The 15,965-nt window shown below is 42.3% G+C and overlaps 2 protein-coding genes across 3 annotated transcripts in view; one reads left to right on the top strand and one right to left on the bottom strand.

Moving 5' to 3' along the window:
* Window positions 1-8,320, top strand: part of gpr179 (G protein-coupled receptor 179) — a 21,907-nt gene extending 13,587 nt beyond the window's left edge. For both annotated transcript variants that reach the window (XM_047577766.1, XM_047577765.1), the window contains exons 7-11: window positions 433-671; window positions 1,690-1,828; window positions 1,923-2,025; window positions 2,483-2,629; window positions 2,994-8,320. In XM_047577766.1, coding sequence (XP_047433722.1) covers window positions 433-671; window positions 1,690-1,828; window positions 1,923-2,025; window positions 2,483-2,629; window positions 2,994-6,455 — 4,090 coding nt within the window. In that variant the 3' untranslated portion in view covers window positions 6,456-8,320. The remainder of the gene's footprint in view (window positions 1-432; window positions 672-1,689; window positions 1,829-1,922; window positions 2,026-2,482; window positions 2,630-2,993) is intronic.
* Window positions 8,146-15,965, bottom strand: mrpl45 (mitochondrial ribosomal protein L45). The gene is made up of 8 exons (XM_047577805.1): window positions 15,865-15,965; window positions 14,668-14,863; window positions 13,575-13,692; window positions 13,294-13,392; window positions 12,367-12,415; window positions 12,121-12,270; window positions 11,356-11,529; window positions 8,146-8,752 (listed from the first exon to the last, which is right to left on the bottom strand). The coding sequence occupies exons 1-8, from the start codon at window positions 15,925-15,927 to the stop codon at window positions 8,654-8,656; spliced, it is 948 nt and encodes a 315-aa protein (XP_047433761.1). The 5' UTR covers window positions 15,928-15,965; the 3' UTR covers window positions 8,146-8,653.

Genomic DNA, 15,965 nt, shown 5'->3' with positions numbered 1-15,965 from the left:
ACATAAACACACACACGAACACACAGCTACAGAACAGAATACAACCACACTAGTGCTAGTAGGGCTAACGTGGTAGTGTCTGTACGGTGGAGCTAACCATGGGGCTAAGTTAGCATGCTAATACCATGTTAAACATGCTGCTGTTATTTGGCTGACGGACGCTTTCAGTGCGTCTGTTAACAGGCTGGTGTTTAGCTGTAGTGGCGTCATTTACATTTTAGTTTTTTGTTTGCTGCGTGTACCGTAGCACAGTAGGCTAACCCATTAGTACCACCAGAATCATAAACTTACAGAGATATTATTTCTGTCCAGGTTACAGGTAATTCATTCAGGATACTTTTGATAGTATATGAGTAGTTACTACCTTAAGCCACAGTGGTTGCATACTCTTCAATTTAACCAAACACTGGTCGACTCTTTCCCTCCACGCAGGGTCCTCAAGGTGTTCCTGTCGCGTACGGCCCAGAGAGTGCCCTACATGTCCAGCCTCCACCTGCTGAGGATTCTGGGAGTGATGCTGATGACCGTTAGTTGGTTCCTGTGCGCGTGGACGGTCGGCGTCCTGCAGAACCGTGACAGGAACATCCCAGTGTTTGTCACGACCACCACGTCAGATGGACAGGGCTTCAACCTGTGTTACCTGGACCGCTGGGACTACATGATGGCAGTGGGTGAGTGGCACCGGACAAAGAGTCACTCCAATAATAGAGTTAGAAATAAAATATATTATATATGCACATTTTTGACTTGAGTATTCACGAAAAAAAAAAAAAAAACAATAATAACGCATTAATGCAAAGTCCTTGTAACATTCTAGTGTAATGACCTTAGTTCAAACTATAGTTTAATTCAGTTCAATTAAAAAAATCACTTCAGCTTAAAGGACATACTCAACACAACAGGCCACACAATTGCACATTCAGATTAAAAAAGAAAACACAAATTAGTAATTTAAAAACACATAACATCAATTTAAAACTTTAAAAGTGCTAGTATTAAAAGTGCATTTAGCTTTTTGTATTCAGAATTAAGAGGCTGGATTAGGAAATCAGGAAGTGGTGAAAAGCAAACAATGTGGAAAGCAACACAGTTTGAAGTGTGGAGGTACTAAATGGCTTTACGCTGCAGGGGTTTTCACAAGTCCCAAAAATCCCCAAAAGAAGCAGAAGACAGAAGGAAACAGAAACCTTATTACAGTTTTTGGCAGCAATATCAGAAACGTATCAAATATTCTTTCTAGGTACATTTAAAACAGGATATTTTGCAATTATTCATAATTAAATACTTCAATCTATCGAACATCTTAGATAAAATCAATATTATTTTTGAATAAATAGTATTGTCAGCATGGAAAAATGCTGAGAACGTGAAGTAAATGTTCCAGGTTATTATAAACAGTCAGACCTTTGTCTTTGTCTTTTACAGTATGTAGGACCAACAACCTAGTCAGTGTCAACTACAAACTATTCACCCCTCCCCAACAACAGTCCGTTGTAATATGCTAATCAGCGTTTACAAGCTATAGTGTTTGAGATGTTTTGCCTCCAGTTAAGCCCCGCCCTTTAAAAAACCCTCACATTGTTTACAAACCGTGAAGGGGTCTATAGTGTCAATATTTAACTCGTAAATATGCTTTATTTTTGAACTTGTGAGTGATCACCTGTGTCTCCATCCTTACTTTCCTTTCAGCTGAGCTTCTGTTCCTGTGCTGGGGGAGCTCCCTGTGGACCGCTGTCAGGCCGGTCCCCTCGGCCTTCCACGAACCTCGGTACATGGGCATCGCCATCCACAACGAGCTTCTTCTATCCTCCATGTTCCACCTGCTCCGGTAAACTGCAAACCAAGATCAGCATGTCTGAACCTTAACAACGCAGGACACACAATGATTCTGGTTTTTGTTTCTTTTTTTTCGCCTCCCTTAGTTTCACCTTTCCATCTCTTCATCCTGACTGGATGCTGCTGATCTCCTTTGCGCACACTCACGTCACCATCACCATGACACTCGCTCTGCTCTTCATCCCCAAGGTACTCAACTTATTTATGTCAAAGTAAATTTTTCCGTAGGATAAGCAGAGTAGGAAAAAGTTCATCACTAATCTAAAAGAGATCATTTAATGGGACATCTTCCTGGCCTTGTTCCAGGTTTATTTAATAACATTATGTGCAAATATTCATACATCTACTATTTCTTTGTTGTCCTAAATGCAATAAGTGATTCCGGCGTAAGTGATTCCTATTCGAAAATTAGCAAATAAATCCCAGCTTTTTATACCTCTCTGGGACATAGATCCCACAACCTACGCATGTAGCCTATGCTGATGCAGCCATTTGGGTCGATGTATATTTGAGGGCCTTTTGGAGTCCATGGGCTATATCTTGCATACATTTTTATTAAAAGTTTAAAAAAAAAACTTCTGTTTTAATTTGCGAGGTTAACATCCATAGATATTTCTCTTACGGTATTTGTGCGTGCGTTCCACAGTTCCTCTACGTGTCCAAGCCCGGGAGAGAGGAGATAGCAGCAGAAGTGTATGAAGATGAAGTGGACCTGCGACGCTCTGGCTCGTACCTCAACAGCAGTTTTCACTCTGCTTGGAGTGAGCCCAGTGTGGACCCGGATGACTTTCGGGTAAACTCTTTTGTCCCCTCAGAGAGATGCTATCACTTTGCACTGGGGCTTAATTTACAAAATGTGGACGAAATTCCAAAGGTCACATTTAATCATGGAAAATAAATGTCCCTTAATTTCAGTTATGATTAGACTCGCTTAAACAGAACTTAAATGTGTTATAATATAAATCATAAATTAACAGTAAATCAACAGCAGAATGAACCTATGTTGTGTGACCTTTCTCCACCCTTTTATCCTTTTCTTGTCCCAAACTGTTGTTCTGACATGAATGTCTTTTACCTCTCCTCTGACTTGTTACTCTCCTTGTCTTTTCCTCTCCTCAAACCCATCGTCGACTCTATTCCTTCTTCGTGTACATCAGGATGAACTGAAGAAGTTATATGCCCAGTTAGAAGTCCACAAGACGAAGAAGATGACTGCAAACAACCCTCATCTGTCAAAGAAGCGAAGTTCCAGATGTGCACTGGGGAGGTCCATTATTAGACGCATCGCCGAGATCCCTGAATCCATGAGCCGGCAGTGCAGCCGCGAGGACCGAGACGGATCTTTCCGCAGCAGAAGCGGGATTCATTCTGACTCGTTTAGGAGGACCCCAGATTCTGTCAGTATTAGCTACAAAAGTTCAATGAAATCCCCATCGCCATCACCCTCTATACGCAAGTCCCAAAGTGATCATCACTATGTCAGGGAAAGAGACGCTTCGTTGCGCGACTCCACGTTAAAAGCCAATTCTGTGAAGAGATCCTCCCAGCGATCTGAGACGGACTCCTTGGATATTCCTCCGGGGGTCTGTAAGTCAGCAAGTGCCCAGAATTTGACAATTGACACCAACCTCCTGCATCCTGATCACACCAGGCTTCATAAATCTTGGAGCTTAACCTCCACTAACACCCATTCCATCGAAAACATAGCCAAGGTTAACCGATCGAGCACGGTGCGGTCTAGACAGAGCCTGTCCATAGGTGACCAAACCAGAAGTGCTCTCCAGTCTGAGTCATTTGACAAGGCGGAGGTTTGTCCTTGGGAGGTGGAACAAGAGCAATCAGCTGACAAGAACCAGAAGCACGTCACGTATGCTGACTCTGAGGATGAAGAAGTAAAAAGACCATCGTCTCCACTTGCTCTTGTCTGCCCCTGGGACCATGCACCGGTGGAAAAGACTCCTTCTGTGGACAAAGACCTACAAAGTGAAAATGTGCCCTGTAAACCGCTGGCTGTCGTGTCCGCAAGTGCACCAGTCTCCCCGAATCCATATATCGCAAAGGATCAGCGCGTCTTCTCTTTCCGTGGCTCTACCAATAAGTGGCTCTCGGTAAAATCGTTTATGGGATCCATGGATGCAGGCAGCAAGTCCAGCAAGGATGGAAACTTAAATAGAGAGGATTCTGTTTCACAAATAAGTCAAGAAAGTGTCTCCACAACACCAAGGTCAGCATCATCTAGTCGACGTCCAAGCATGGAAAAAAGGTCTCTCGGGAAAAGAAGTTTGTCAACAACCGACGGAAAACCATGCCTTGTGAAGCAGAACGCAATCAGAATGTCTTCTGCGGATTCCTCCGACAGAAGTCCACGAAGGCTTGTGATCATGAAATCTGCCGTTTACCCTTGGGATGTGGATGACATGCAGAAAGATGGCACCTATGAGAATGTGTTTTTATCGAGACAGAACAGCAAACGTAGCAGTATAAGTTCTTGGGAGACCGCCAGCAGCTCCAGAACTCCTTCAACTCACAGAAGAGGTAGCAATCGTATTACACCCGTCCGCAACGTTTCTCACTCAGATGTGTGTCCATGGGAGGGACCTGGTGCTTTCCAGCAAGGAGAGGGACCAAAGAAGCAGCAGAGCATTAAAGCAGATGTCTGCCCATGGGAAGCTCAGGCGCCCGAACGACCCAATGTCTGTCCTTGGGAATCTCAAGAGCAAGACAACGTGCGGAGACTAGGAAGTGTGCGCAGTGAATCAAAGGATATTCCTGTTATTACTCATAATACTTTGTCCAAACATTTACAGGCACAACCATCTTTGAAACATGTAGCAGATGTATGTCCCTGGGAGACAACAGAAACTCCCCAGACTTCAGTAAAACATGACAGTGGATATGTTAATGTTTGTCCTTGGGATGTTCAAGACAAGAGTGAAGTTGTGTATGAAAATGTAAATACTTTGGAGAACACGGGAACGCTCAAGGTGCCCCTTCACAAAGAAGTCATTAAACCCGCAATCTATCCTCGCGCGTCAAAAGACACTTTAAGCACAGAGCAACAGTACCATGTCCAGTCACCTTCTCTGAATTGGGGCAAACAAGTGAGCAGGACGGTGGAAAGTTGTCCATGGGAGGAGGGGAGCACAAACCCAACAAGCACAGACTCAACTTCGCAAATTACTGTGAAGGTAGAGGTTTGTCCCTGGGAAAGTAAAGAGAAACCAGAAGACTCTCCTTCAACAAATGCTTCAGTTCAGAATGAAGGAAAAGAGGGTCCAAGGGTCAACGTATGCCCCTGGGAAAGTGAGATCCCAGAAGAAAATGCAGCTACTGCAATGGCGTCTCAGGAACATAAAAAATCAGCCGATGTTTGTCCATGGGAAACCGAGGGACCTGAATCTGGAAAGACAGAGCTGCCAAAAGCATCAGCGAGCCTTGTGAGCCAAGACACAGTTCAGACAAATGTCTGTCCCTGGGAGACAGGGGAGGCAGCTGCAGTCAATACTGTAGTGTCAAAAGCAGCAGAGACGCTACAAAGACAAAGCAGTCCCCTCGAAAATGTTTGTCCATGGGAAACGGACACTATAAAAGTACTGAAAAAGCAAGACAGCACTAGGGGAAATGTTTGTCCATGGGACACTGAAGAGCCTAAAGTCGTTAAAAAACAAGACAGCATTAACGCAAATGTTTGTCCATGGGACACTGAAGAGCCTAAAGTCGTTAAAAAACAAGACAGCATTAACGCAAATGTTTGTCCGTGGGACACAGAAGAATCAAAAACTCTCAAAAAGCAAGACAGCGTTCAGGCAGATGTTTGTCCATGGGATACAGATGAACCTAAAGTTGTTAAAAAACAAGACAGCATTAAGGGAGATGTTTGTCCATGGGACACAGAGGAACCAAAAATTCTCAAAAAGCAAGATAGCCCTCGGGCAGATGTTTGTCCATGGGACACAGAGGAACCAAAAATTCTCAAAAAGCAAGATAGCCCTCGGGCAGATGTTTGTCCGTGGGACACAGAAGAACCTAAAGTTGTTAAAAAACAAGACAGCATTAAGGCAGATGTTTGTCCATGGGACATGGAGGAACCAAAAACTCTCAAAAAGCAAGATAGCCCTCGGGCAGATGTTTGTCCGTGGGACATGGAGGAACCAAAAACTCTCAAAAAGCAGGACAGTGTTCGGGCCGATGTGTGTCCGTGGGACACAGAGGAACCAAAAACTCTCAAAAAGCAAGACAGTGTTCGGGCCGATGTGTGTCCGTGGGACACAGAGGGACCAGAAACTCTTGAAACACAAGACAGTGCCCAGGAAGAGGGAGAGAGACTTGACATTCCCGACAGTTACAACAATGAATTCACAGACGACCAGAGGCCGGTCGGTGTAGAAAACACTCCCCTAGACCTGGCCACAGAGCAGACAGACGAGTCTAAAGAAAGCGTAGCCCTCGGCCGGCACGACGCCTTGTGTCCTTGGGAAATGTCAAGGAACAGATCCGGCTCGTTCACAGACAATGTCTCAGACGTTTTTACGTGGGAGCCTGAAAACATACCAGAGGAAGATGAAGAGGACGATGCGGAGTGTGCTGCTGAGGCTCTTGTATTCCCTCCTGACTTGTGACCTAAACCTAGCATCATTGGGAACGTTAAAACTCTGTAGAAACATTTGGGCGGTACCCTGGACTAAGGGGTTGGATGTGGAGTACAAGGTCTCCAGCTACCAACAGATTCATGATGGCAAAACTAAGGGCGGCCATTTCTAGTTGGGCAAAACGCCCCAGTCCAACTAAGAAGTCAATAGTAGAGACTCCATAAGCTGGATGTTGTGCACACCTGAGTGAAAGTAAGTTCACTTTTGACTGAAGCGCTCATTATTATGTCGTCATTGGTCCAACTATGAAATAGAGACGTTTCTGAACAGGACATCTAGGGTAATTAGACAAGGTCCATTTTCTTCCTGCTTCTACCACCTATTTTAAATCAAAATGTTTTTTTTTTTGTGTGTGTGTGTGTCTTTGTATGTTTTCATGTGACACATCATATATTTGCCATGTACAGGATGTCCCTTAAATGTGGGGTCCACACTTCTGGGACACCCTGTACTTAAAGAATGTTCCATGGCTTCAAAAAAATCTGATGTCCAGTGTTCACAACTGCAAATGCAACACAGGAGCTATACTCTCGAACAGCCTACACAGGATAAATCCCAGTCCACTATTTTTATTATTATTATTATTACTGTTATTATTATCAGTATTGTATATTCAAAGCTAAAGTGTTTACTAGTGTCAAGCAGTGTTGTCAGGATTACAGTGGATGTGAAGTTACATTTCAAAAGTACTGATAAATCTATGCATAGCCGTCACTTATTTTAATTACTATTCTCTCATTAGGGAAAAATAAAATCATCTCGCTTTAAGAAACATTTAGAAAACGTAAACAGCTGTCCAAAAAAAACGAAAACAAATATGCATAAAACAACATAAATTTGCACCTTTATAATTTCACCCCATAAAGTGCAGCGAACTATGCATAAAACATTTATATGTGAGCATTTTAAAAATTGTGCCGTTGCTTTATATGTAGACGAGTGCACTAAACGAGACAAAGAGACAAAGAGTAGCCTATACTAACTGTTTTTCAATGGATAACATATCTTTGGATGCTGAAACTTCTTATACAACTACTTAATGAACCCCAAATGATTTGTCAGGGTGGCCATTTTTATTTATAATTGATGTTATTAGCCCTATTTCACAGCACACATTATGGTTTGTCACAGCAGGGAAAGCACATGTGTCAGTGATGACTTGGTTCCATTAAGTGTCCCAGTTAATCATGACATACATTTAAAGAGAAGGACGTCCACACTTATTGGAATGCAGCCATCATTAAAGAGCAAAGATGTGCATGAGAAATAATATTTTTTTCCGATATTTCTTTATTATCCGATGCTTATATCTCTTGAGATGAAGACGGCCCAGTTTTGAAAAAGCACGTATTACGTTTGAACGTTGTTGTTTTTTTATAGACTTATAATATCAATAGTTTTTTTTGTTTGTTTTTTTAAATTGATGTAATTAAATCACTGATCTACGCCAGCAATTATTATTCTGTGAAAGCCGCTGTGGTGATGATTCCCATCATGTCATTCAGGCTCTTTTCATGGAGAGAATTCATTGTTAAAACACAACGCCAAGTTTGTTTGTTGTTTTTTTTTTTTTTTTTGTCAATGGAGTGACCTAGTTTTGTGAGCATTATTGCATGTTTGTGTGTCTAGCGTTATGTAAATTGCTGTTGTGTTAAGAAAAAAAAAAAAAAAAAAAACACCTAAAAACACGATGATGTTGCTGTAACCTTGATTTGCACTGACATGTACTGGTGTGAAGAAAAAGCAGCTGGGACACTTTATTTTTGTATTTCCTGAGGTCAACATGCAGTATATTCATCAAAGAAACAATAATAATAAACCATTCAATTTCTGTAGATCTTGTTTGTTTTATTTTTTTCCCCCAAATGGACACATTTAAATTAGTCTCTCGACAAAAACATAAAAATATGTGTAACAAATCAAAAAAAAAAAAAAAAGAGAGAACTGTTATTATATTGGACCATTGCTATTGGATTTACTGTTCATAAAGAAGCAGTGACAACATCCTAAAACATCAGATGCTGCAAATATTCTTTTTCAAACAGTGAAGAGCTTGTTGTTAACAAACTACAACCACACTAGCTAAACATTTTACAGCCTCTGGCTCCATGACTGCTAACAAAGTCTCCTGCTGTGGTTTGGTGTAAAGAACAGTGCCACCTGGTGGTCTATTTATACCACTGTACTGCTGCCGGTTTGGGAACTTCATAGTTGAGGGCGTCGAATTCCTCCCACGGCTCCAGCTCTGGACCAGGAATCGCCACCGTCTGGAAAAGGGAGACGGGCATTTATTAGTTAGCACACGATAACACAACAAATGGTTTGTTCCTAAGATAATTCATCTTCAGGAGCAAGAATAGGGGGGAAAAAAATCAGCATTTAAAAACAACACGTGTGCAAAAAGAGCATTTTTTTTTTTTGTTTAATTGATAAAGTTTCCCTAGATTTTCTAGATCTAGATGTACATACATTTAATCTGTTTTTAACCCTCCTATTATTTATCTTTGGGTCAATTTGACACCATTCAATTTTTAACATCTCCAAATATATGATTAGCATCATAGTTTTTTGCTTTGTTAACCTCCTGAGACCCTCGTCCTCATATGTGGACATTATGTTTTAGGTTTGTTGCAGCTCATTCTGCTTCATTTAGACCTGTCGTCCTCATAAGGAGACACTTTTATCTGTCATGTCCTGGTAGCGAAGGGTCAATACACTTGATTATTTGTGCTTATTAACTTTTCTAGTTTGATTTGACATAAAAATTTAACAAATTCACAAGTACATATTGGGATTTTATCATTTCCAATTCTACTTTTGCAGTAAATTAAACAGTTTCGTATTTTGGACTTAAACTGTAATATACAGTGAAATAATCCCAGTGTCTGCATAATATATTATAAAAACTACTTCCAGTTTGAAGATGCTGTTCTTTTTTATACTTATGTCCTACTAAACCCAAATATCTAAAACTCTTAACCTTATATTAAGTAAATTAAAATTTCTCCACATTCATTTACCAGGTATTCTTGAGGGTGGGGGTTTGTTTTTAATTTAAAGAGCTATTCAGGTAGCCGACAAAGAAACATAAAACACCCGACACATTAGGATAAAAAGTCTCGAAGGTAACAGTAAACACTTAAAGAGTCTAAGGCTGAGAGCTGTGAACAATCAGACTCTGTCTTGTTTATTTTCAAGGACTACAGCCCACGGCGCTGCTCTCTAAAGTCAGACGGCTCGACAGATTGTGACCGACAGGCGGCGGAGCCAAAAATAACCTGAGACACTGAATTTTATCTGTAATATCCCACGTCGACCGATTAATGTAAGACAGAGCTTTCGGGAAAGAATGATAATATGTCACTGGATCCGTCCAATAAAACACATTTAAATGTCCCGAGACATGGGCGTATATACAATAAAACACTATAATGAGCGGTTCCCGTCTCAAAAATGATCACAAATTAGCCACGATGAGGGATTAACTGAGCCGGCCGCGAACCGGCGTCACATTGGTCCGACGGTGTCGCCTGTCGGCTGAATCCCACCAGGAAGGAGGGAGAAAGGCCTCGCGGGGCATCATCACCGCTCCATCTGTCGGGAATATCTGAGACACCGCGGGGGCTGACTCACAGATTTAAGGTGATTATGTTCTGGGTTTTTGCACGAGTCTTTCTATTCCGGTCTTGCTTCACGGAGGTAATCTGAATGCGTCGCCGGCTTACGTGCACGCAAGCGACTCGCTGCTGGTGACATTCGCAGGAAGTTTCTTCACTCGGGCAGTTTTTCAGAACAGAACCGTTCAGTCGTGTGTTCGCCCGAAATTAGGTTCTATTTTTGTTATTTCAAAAATGATAAATGATAAAAAACTATAATATTCCAGCTCCTTATCGCCATAGAAACACTTTCACTCGAGTAAATGATCTGCAAACCTCCTCCTGCTGCTTCCAAGTAACCGAGATCAGTTATGAGTGTGTGTGCGTGTGTCACATTCCTTCTGTGTCCACAAATATTTATACGTGCTGGAGATGAGCTGGGTGATTAAAACAGAAACGTGGCAACGCACGGTGCGAGTCCGCCCGCTCCCTCCACAGCTCAGAGATCAGGAAAAACTCTCAGAAAGGTTTGAGAGTCTCTGGCTGAATGTCATATGTGGACAGAGTCATCCCGCGCCATTCGTTGAGGAATTTAGGTTCATAAAGACACTGCTCTCTGTCCACAAAGAACATTTCTACAAGACTATTGGGACAATGTTTAGTGGACACATGAGACCGAAGTAGAATAGTTTGGTTTAAATGTTTGGGCAACGTCATGTTTGAAGATGAACCAACACTGGATTCTTAGCATCAGATCCTCATTCCTCCATGACACATGGGGGCGCTAATGTCCTGGTTTGGACCAGTTCTGAGGAAAATGTCAGGACATGAGTCCATGAGCTGAATGTGAAGAGAAACTGGGTGATGGAAGAAGACAACGAGCCCAAGAACATCAGTGGTTCTAGAGAAGAACCAGATGAATGTTTAGGAACAAGTCAAAGTCCTGATCTGAATCCAATAGAAATGTTGTAGCATCAGTTGATGAGAGGAAACCACAAACATCTCAAACTGAAGCTGAAGCTGCTGCAGACCTGATCTGACTGGATTAGTTCTCTAGATGTTTCTATTTTATGAGAACGAGCTGAGGCCACGTAGAAGCATACGTAGCGTAACATTCTGGGAAATCATTCATAAAATCTTTAAAGGCTGCTCATATCCCATCTAACGTGTTGGTGCCCTGGCCAGTTAATCAAGGTTTCCTAATTTCTTTTTGACACAGAGAGACTTGGACTTCTTCCCTCCTCTTTTCCTTAATGAAAAATAAACGCTCTCACCTTAATAATCGCGTCCTTGGCAGGAGCCCAGGACGGCACTATCTTCCCGTGTAACCTCCAGCGGCCGTAGGGGTTGATGAGGTGTCGTTCCATGACCAGGTACTCCAAGACGTCCTTCGGCTGCTCCTCGCTGCCCAGCATCAGCCTCCCGAAGCGGTCGTAGATGGCCAGAGTCTACGGAAGCACATTAAAAAAATAAAAATAAAAATCACCCACACACATAACGAATGATCTCAAGGGCAAACATCACGGTGGTGTGAGAGGATTAAAGTCGAAAACGTCAGAGTTGCACAAACTCATGCTGTTTTGCACAAAATCATTCGTATTTTTATTTATATTTCCATTTTTATTTATCTTTTATTCTTCATACCTGCCTTGGGACTATGGCCAAAAATTAGCATTTACACTGATTAATGTGCATCGTCCCAATTCAATAAACTAATGATGATAATCTACACTGTTTTTATAGATACTATCGTTACGAATGGGAAATAATCCAGGACCTGAGCGCATAATTTCACTCCATCTCGTGCTGTACGGCTGCGAATGACAAATGAAAATGTTTTATTTATTATCATTTCTTATCCATCCGTGTAGCTCCTGTGAAGATCTCAGCATGTTTAGATTATCTACGGACGGTTTGGAAAAGCTTTCATTTATGCCACTGTGCGTCGTTTGAAAAGCAGCACGTCCTGCTGCTCCTTCGGGGGCAAATCCACTCATTCTGAACAGCGTGAAAACCAGACTCCCTTCAGCTCCGCGTACCTGCTTGGAGTGCATGCGGACCGTCACCTGACCGTACAGGTTGCCTTTGGTCAGCATGTCGGGGCAGCGGGTCTGGACCACTCTGGGAGGCTCCAGGGACTCGATGAACCGCCAGCGGATCGTCTTGTAGCGGTTTCCCCGAGTCATCTCCTGCTCAAACGAAAGGACAAACGTGCAAACTGAGGACGTGGTGGGTCGGAGTTAACCTGTGCTACGCTCAGAGGAAGAGGAGGAGGAACTTCTTACGGGGTAACACCTCTCTGTCACCAGGGAGTGAAGTTTCTCTTTGTTGAACCTGTAAATCAAAACAGGAGACGTTGGCGTTCTTCTCTAAGATCTTTAATAAACCTTATGCAAAGTTTAGTCAAATTAAACGCAGCCTTGAAATACATGTGACTCATCTAGAAATGTCTCTGGAAAATAAGCTCCAAATAAAAATCTTATGTCTAAATAAGTTTGATTTTAAGAAATCTCATGAAAATTTGTGTTAGAAAAGAAAGGTAAGCAACCAAAGACTCCATGAGTTAGAGCTTAAATACCTTCAGGACCGTGAAAAACATAATACATTTATCAAAATATTTCCCTTATTTTAGTTTTTATTAGATTACACAAATTGAACAAACTCCATCCAAGGATCAGATGAACAGTTTAGGCAATCGACTTGTTCCAAAATATGCATCGCCTCCCCAAGTCATGGCGCACAACAATAAAGAGCCAGTCATTGTTCTGATCCATTAGACACAGCAGCAATTAGAATATTACATGTATCTCAAATTATACTGCTGGTTTTTATTCTCACACAGACTGAGATCAGATCTAAAGTTACGGCTCGGGACACATTTTAAATCCAGAGCCGGTCACTTGTGATCAGACGTACGTTAGAGGAAGGTCTGAACAGGACCTAGTGTGACTCCTTTAAGTCGCAAAGTCATTAAAACAGCTTCACTGGTCACAGTTTCTCACTGAAATATAATATTTTATAATATAACATGTTATTAATGTCTCACAGTTTTGTCACTTTGCTCACGACTGTTTATTTGAAGGCAGCGGGACTCCTTCTCTCACGTCCGCAACAAATGTCTCACTGTCATAAACAGAGCCCGTCCCCCCGACTGTGAGGCCGAGAGGTGTGAGCCGGATGTGTGAGGCGAGGCGGGAGTTCATTTTTCTTACTGCGTCAGGGCGTTGTGGGCCTCGATGAAGATTTCCTGAGCCTGCACCGCGAAGTCCTTGGTCGAAAAAGTCGCGTCGTGCTCTTTGATTTTACGAATCCTAAAATGACAGGAAAGTGGCTCCTGAACCTGAGATGCAAATCAAACTGAACCTCGTTTGATGAAACAGAGACATTAAAGAACATCAGATCATGCATTTTTTTTTTTTAAGTGCCCATTCATATGAACATGAAAGACCCAGATGTGCGACCAGGACGAGCGACAGAGTAAAAACTCCCTTACGCCAGCTGTGAGGCGGCGCTCTGTCGGATCTGCTCGGTTCGTTGCTTCAGGCCTTCTTTAGACAGAGTGGACAGACGAGCATCGCCCTCTGGGGGGACGTAAGGGTCCAAGACTCCAGCTGGTGAGGACAAACAGACACGACTCATCAATCAGAGCCGTCCAAAATAAATCCATCAACAACTGCTCAATTACATGGATCCAGAAAGACTTTTATAACCGAGCAAAACAGTTTTGCAACTGAAATGTCTCTAAATGAATTAACACTTATACAAAATAAACAGACTAGGAAATAAACATTATGTTTATTGTTAATTTCATCCTTAAATGATTCACCATCATTTCCGATTATTCTTTAATTCTTTTTTCATCACTGCATTCGTGCTTTTGCTCAGTAATCGTGTTTATTCCGGGATAAATAACCACGTGTACATGTCTGTGCAGGTTGTTTCAGTGGGAGCGGCCTGATGTGCGAAGGCGCCATCGCACCCAAACGGGCCGAAAAAACAGGAGGCGTTAACGTCTCGGGTCGGTCGGTTTGTTTCCGGCGCGAACGCAACAATCACAAACAAAACCGAGATGAGACCTCGTTAGAGCAGGTGGGCTCGGCCTGATCACAATCGCTCCCCGGAGACGTTCGTTCACAGTGTGTGCGACACAACTATCTGGTGTAACCGCCCGTTTACATGATGCATCTTTACGGCAGAGCTCGCTCTCATCACACAAACGTTTTCTACACATTCGGACTAACAGGCGGTTTAGACACACTCCCTGTTGATGCGGCATCTTTGATTAGATTAGAAAACCTTGCTTTTTTCTTCCTTTTACCACAAACTTAGACTTGGACTAAATATAAAACTATTTGCAGAACTCTGTCTTGATTGCCCTGTGAACAAGAATAAAACCAAGAAAGTTGTCAACTCTGTGGAAATCAAGTTAATACAACAGCTTTGTGGGTCATTTTTCAGTTCTGCAAAAAAAAGAAAAGTATACAATTTTATATCCAAGAGCTACAAGAGTTTTACTCACTCCCTGAATGTCACACCAACTGAAAGCACACTACCATTAGTCTCCTTAATGCTTGACCAGTCCTTACCGGTGCAGGAGATGTTGATGGGCCGCTCAAAGAACTGCTGCCTCATGACGGTGCCCGCCGCTCTGGCCTTGGCCTCTGGGTTCACTTCCTCCCTCCCCTTCACCCCAACAGCTGGAGGGATGAAGTACCGCTTCTTGGTCCGGACCGGCAGGTAAAGCGGGACGGGATGTCGCACGTCTAGCGACGCCTCAGCGTTCTGGCACAGGGGACAAAAAAAGAGTTTAACGAGGCGTTTACTGACCAGCTTTAAGAGACGCCGTCATAAATGAGCTGATTTGTCTTGACGGTTAATATGGAGTTGGTGGGGGCGTCACTTCGTGTACGTTGTGTTCAAGGTCATTTCATCTTATGTCATTGGGCTCCACGTTGTGGATTTGGTGTTGCACAAGGAAGTAAAGTCAAAGCGTAACCGGAGAAACCCTGAAGCTGCTGAATTTAGCTAAAGATACTAAAAAATATACCTCACTGACAGCAGACTACATCCACAGTTATTATTATATTATTATTATTATTATTGTTATTATAGAATTAATACCGGTCTGATATGACTGTGGTGCAGTTGAAGCTGATTTTAAAATATTTTATATTCTCTTAAGGAATTTAATGTGTAGAATCCTGCTTCGTGTCCTTGTCTGTAAAATTCTATAAATGAAATAATTACTAAAGCGATCAAATAAATGCAGGGAGGTGAAAAATGTGACATATTAAAGCTGAACTAATTAGACTCTCCAGTAGTGTTTGTTTTCCAAGTGTCCCAGGAAAAATTATACTATCAGCTATAATGGAGGTCAACTCTAAGCATTTTTTATTTATTTATTTGCCTCATGATGTGTCTACAAATGCACACATATAAACAATAACATTGCTAAAAGAAAAACTTAACTGAGAGTCCGAATATTTACAGCTAACAGTGCATACTAATTGTGTCATCCCATCCTATAAATAGTCTAATTAACTTCCATATTTGACTCACTCTGCACATTTTCGTAAACCATATTCGGTTTTCCTACAGAAAATAGTCTTCGGTGTGTCTCTTATGTGTCTCTTCATGTCCTAGCAGCATGCTAACGTTAGCTAAGCTAGCCCCGGTGAGGACTCTGTGCGTAGATACGCGATCACAACAAACACGTCGAAGCATCTGCTTCATATTGTCTGTACGCTTTTCGTGTGATATCGTGTTATTACATGTCACAGTACCTTTAAATTTATACATGTTGTCCTGTGAAGGGCCACCAGCGTCCTCCTCATGGGCGCCGCCATCTTGCCTCCACTCACTACCACCAGTGTCAATCTGCGAG

This window comes from Mugil cephalus, chromosome 2, assembly GCF_022458985.1.
Source record: "Mugil cephalus isolate CIBA_MC_2020 chromosome 2, CIBA_Mcephalus_1.1, whole genome shotgun sequence".
Taxonomy (NCBI): Eukaryota; Metazoa; Chordata; class Actinopteri; order Mugiliformes; family Mugilidae; genus Mugil; species Mugil cephalus.
This window is presented reverse-complemented; position numbering and strand designations above follow the sequence as displayed.

What these genes read in the sequence shown, in the direction of transcription:
- mrpl45 (XM_047577805.1), bottom strand. Translation starts at nt 15,927, where the DNA reads ATGGCGGCGCCCATGAGGAGGACGCTGGTGGCCCTTCACAGGACAACA. An exon ending in CATCAACATCTCCTGCACCG is followed by an intron (nt 13,693 to 14,667) that starts GTAAGGACTGGT and finishes TGTCCTCACCAG; the next exon opens with CTGGAGTCTTGGACCCTTAC. An exon ending in AGCGCCGCCTCACAGCTGGC is followed by an intron (nt 13,393 to 13,574) that starts GTAAGGGAGTTT and finishes CTGTCATTTTAG; the next exon opens with GATTCGTAAAATCAAAGAGC.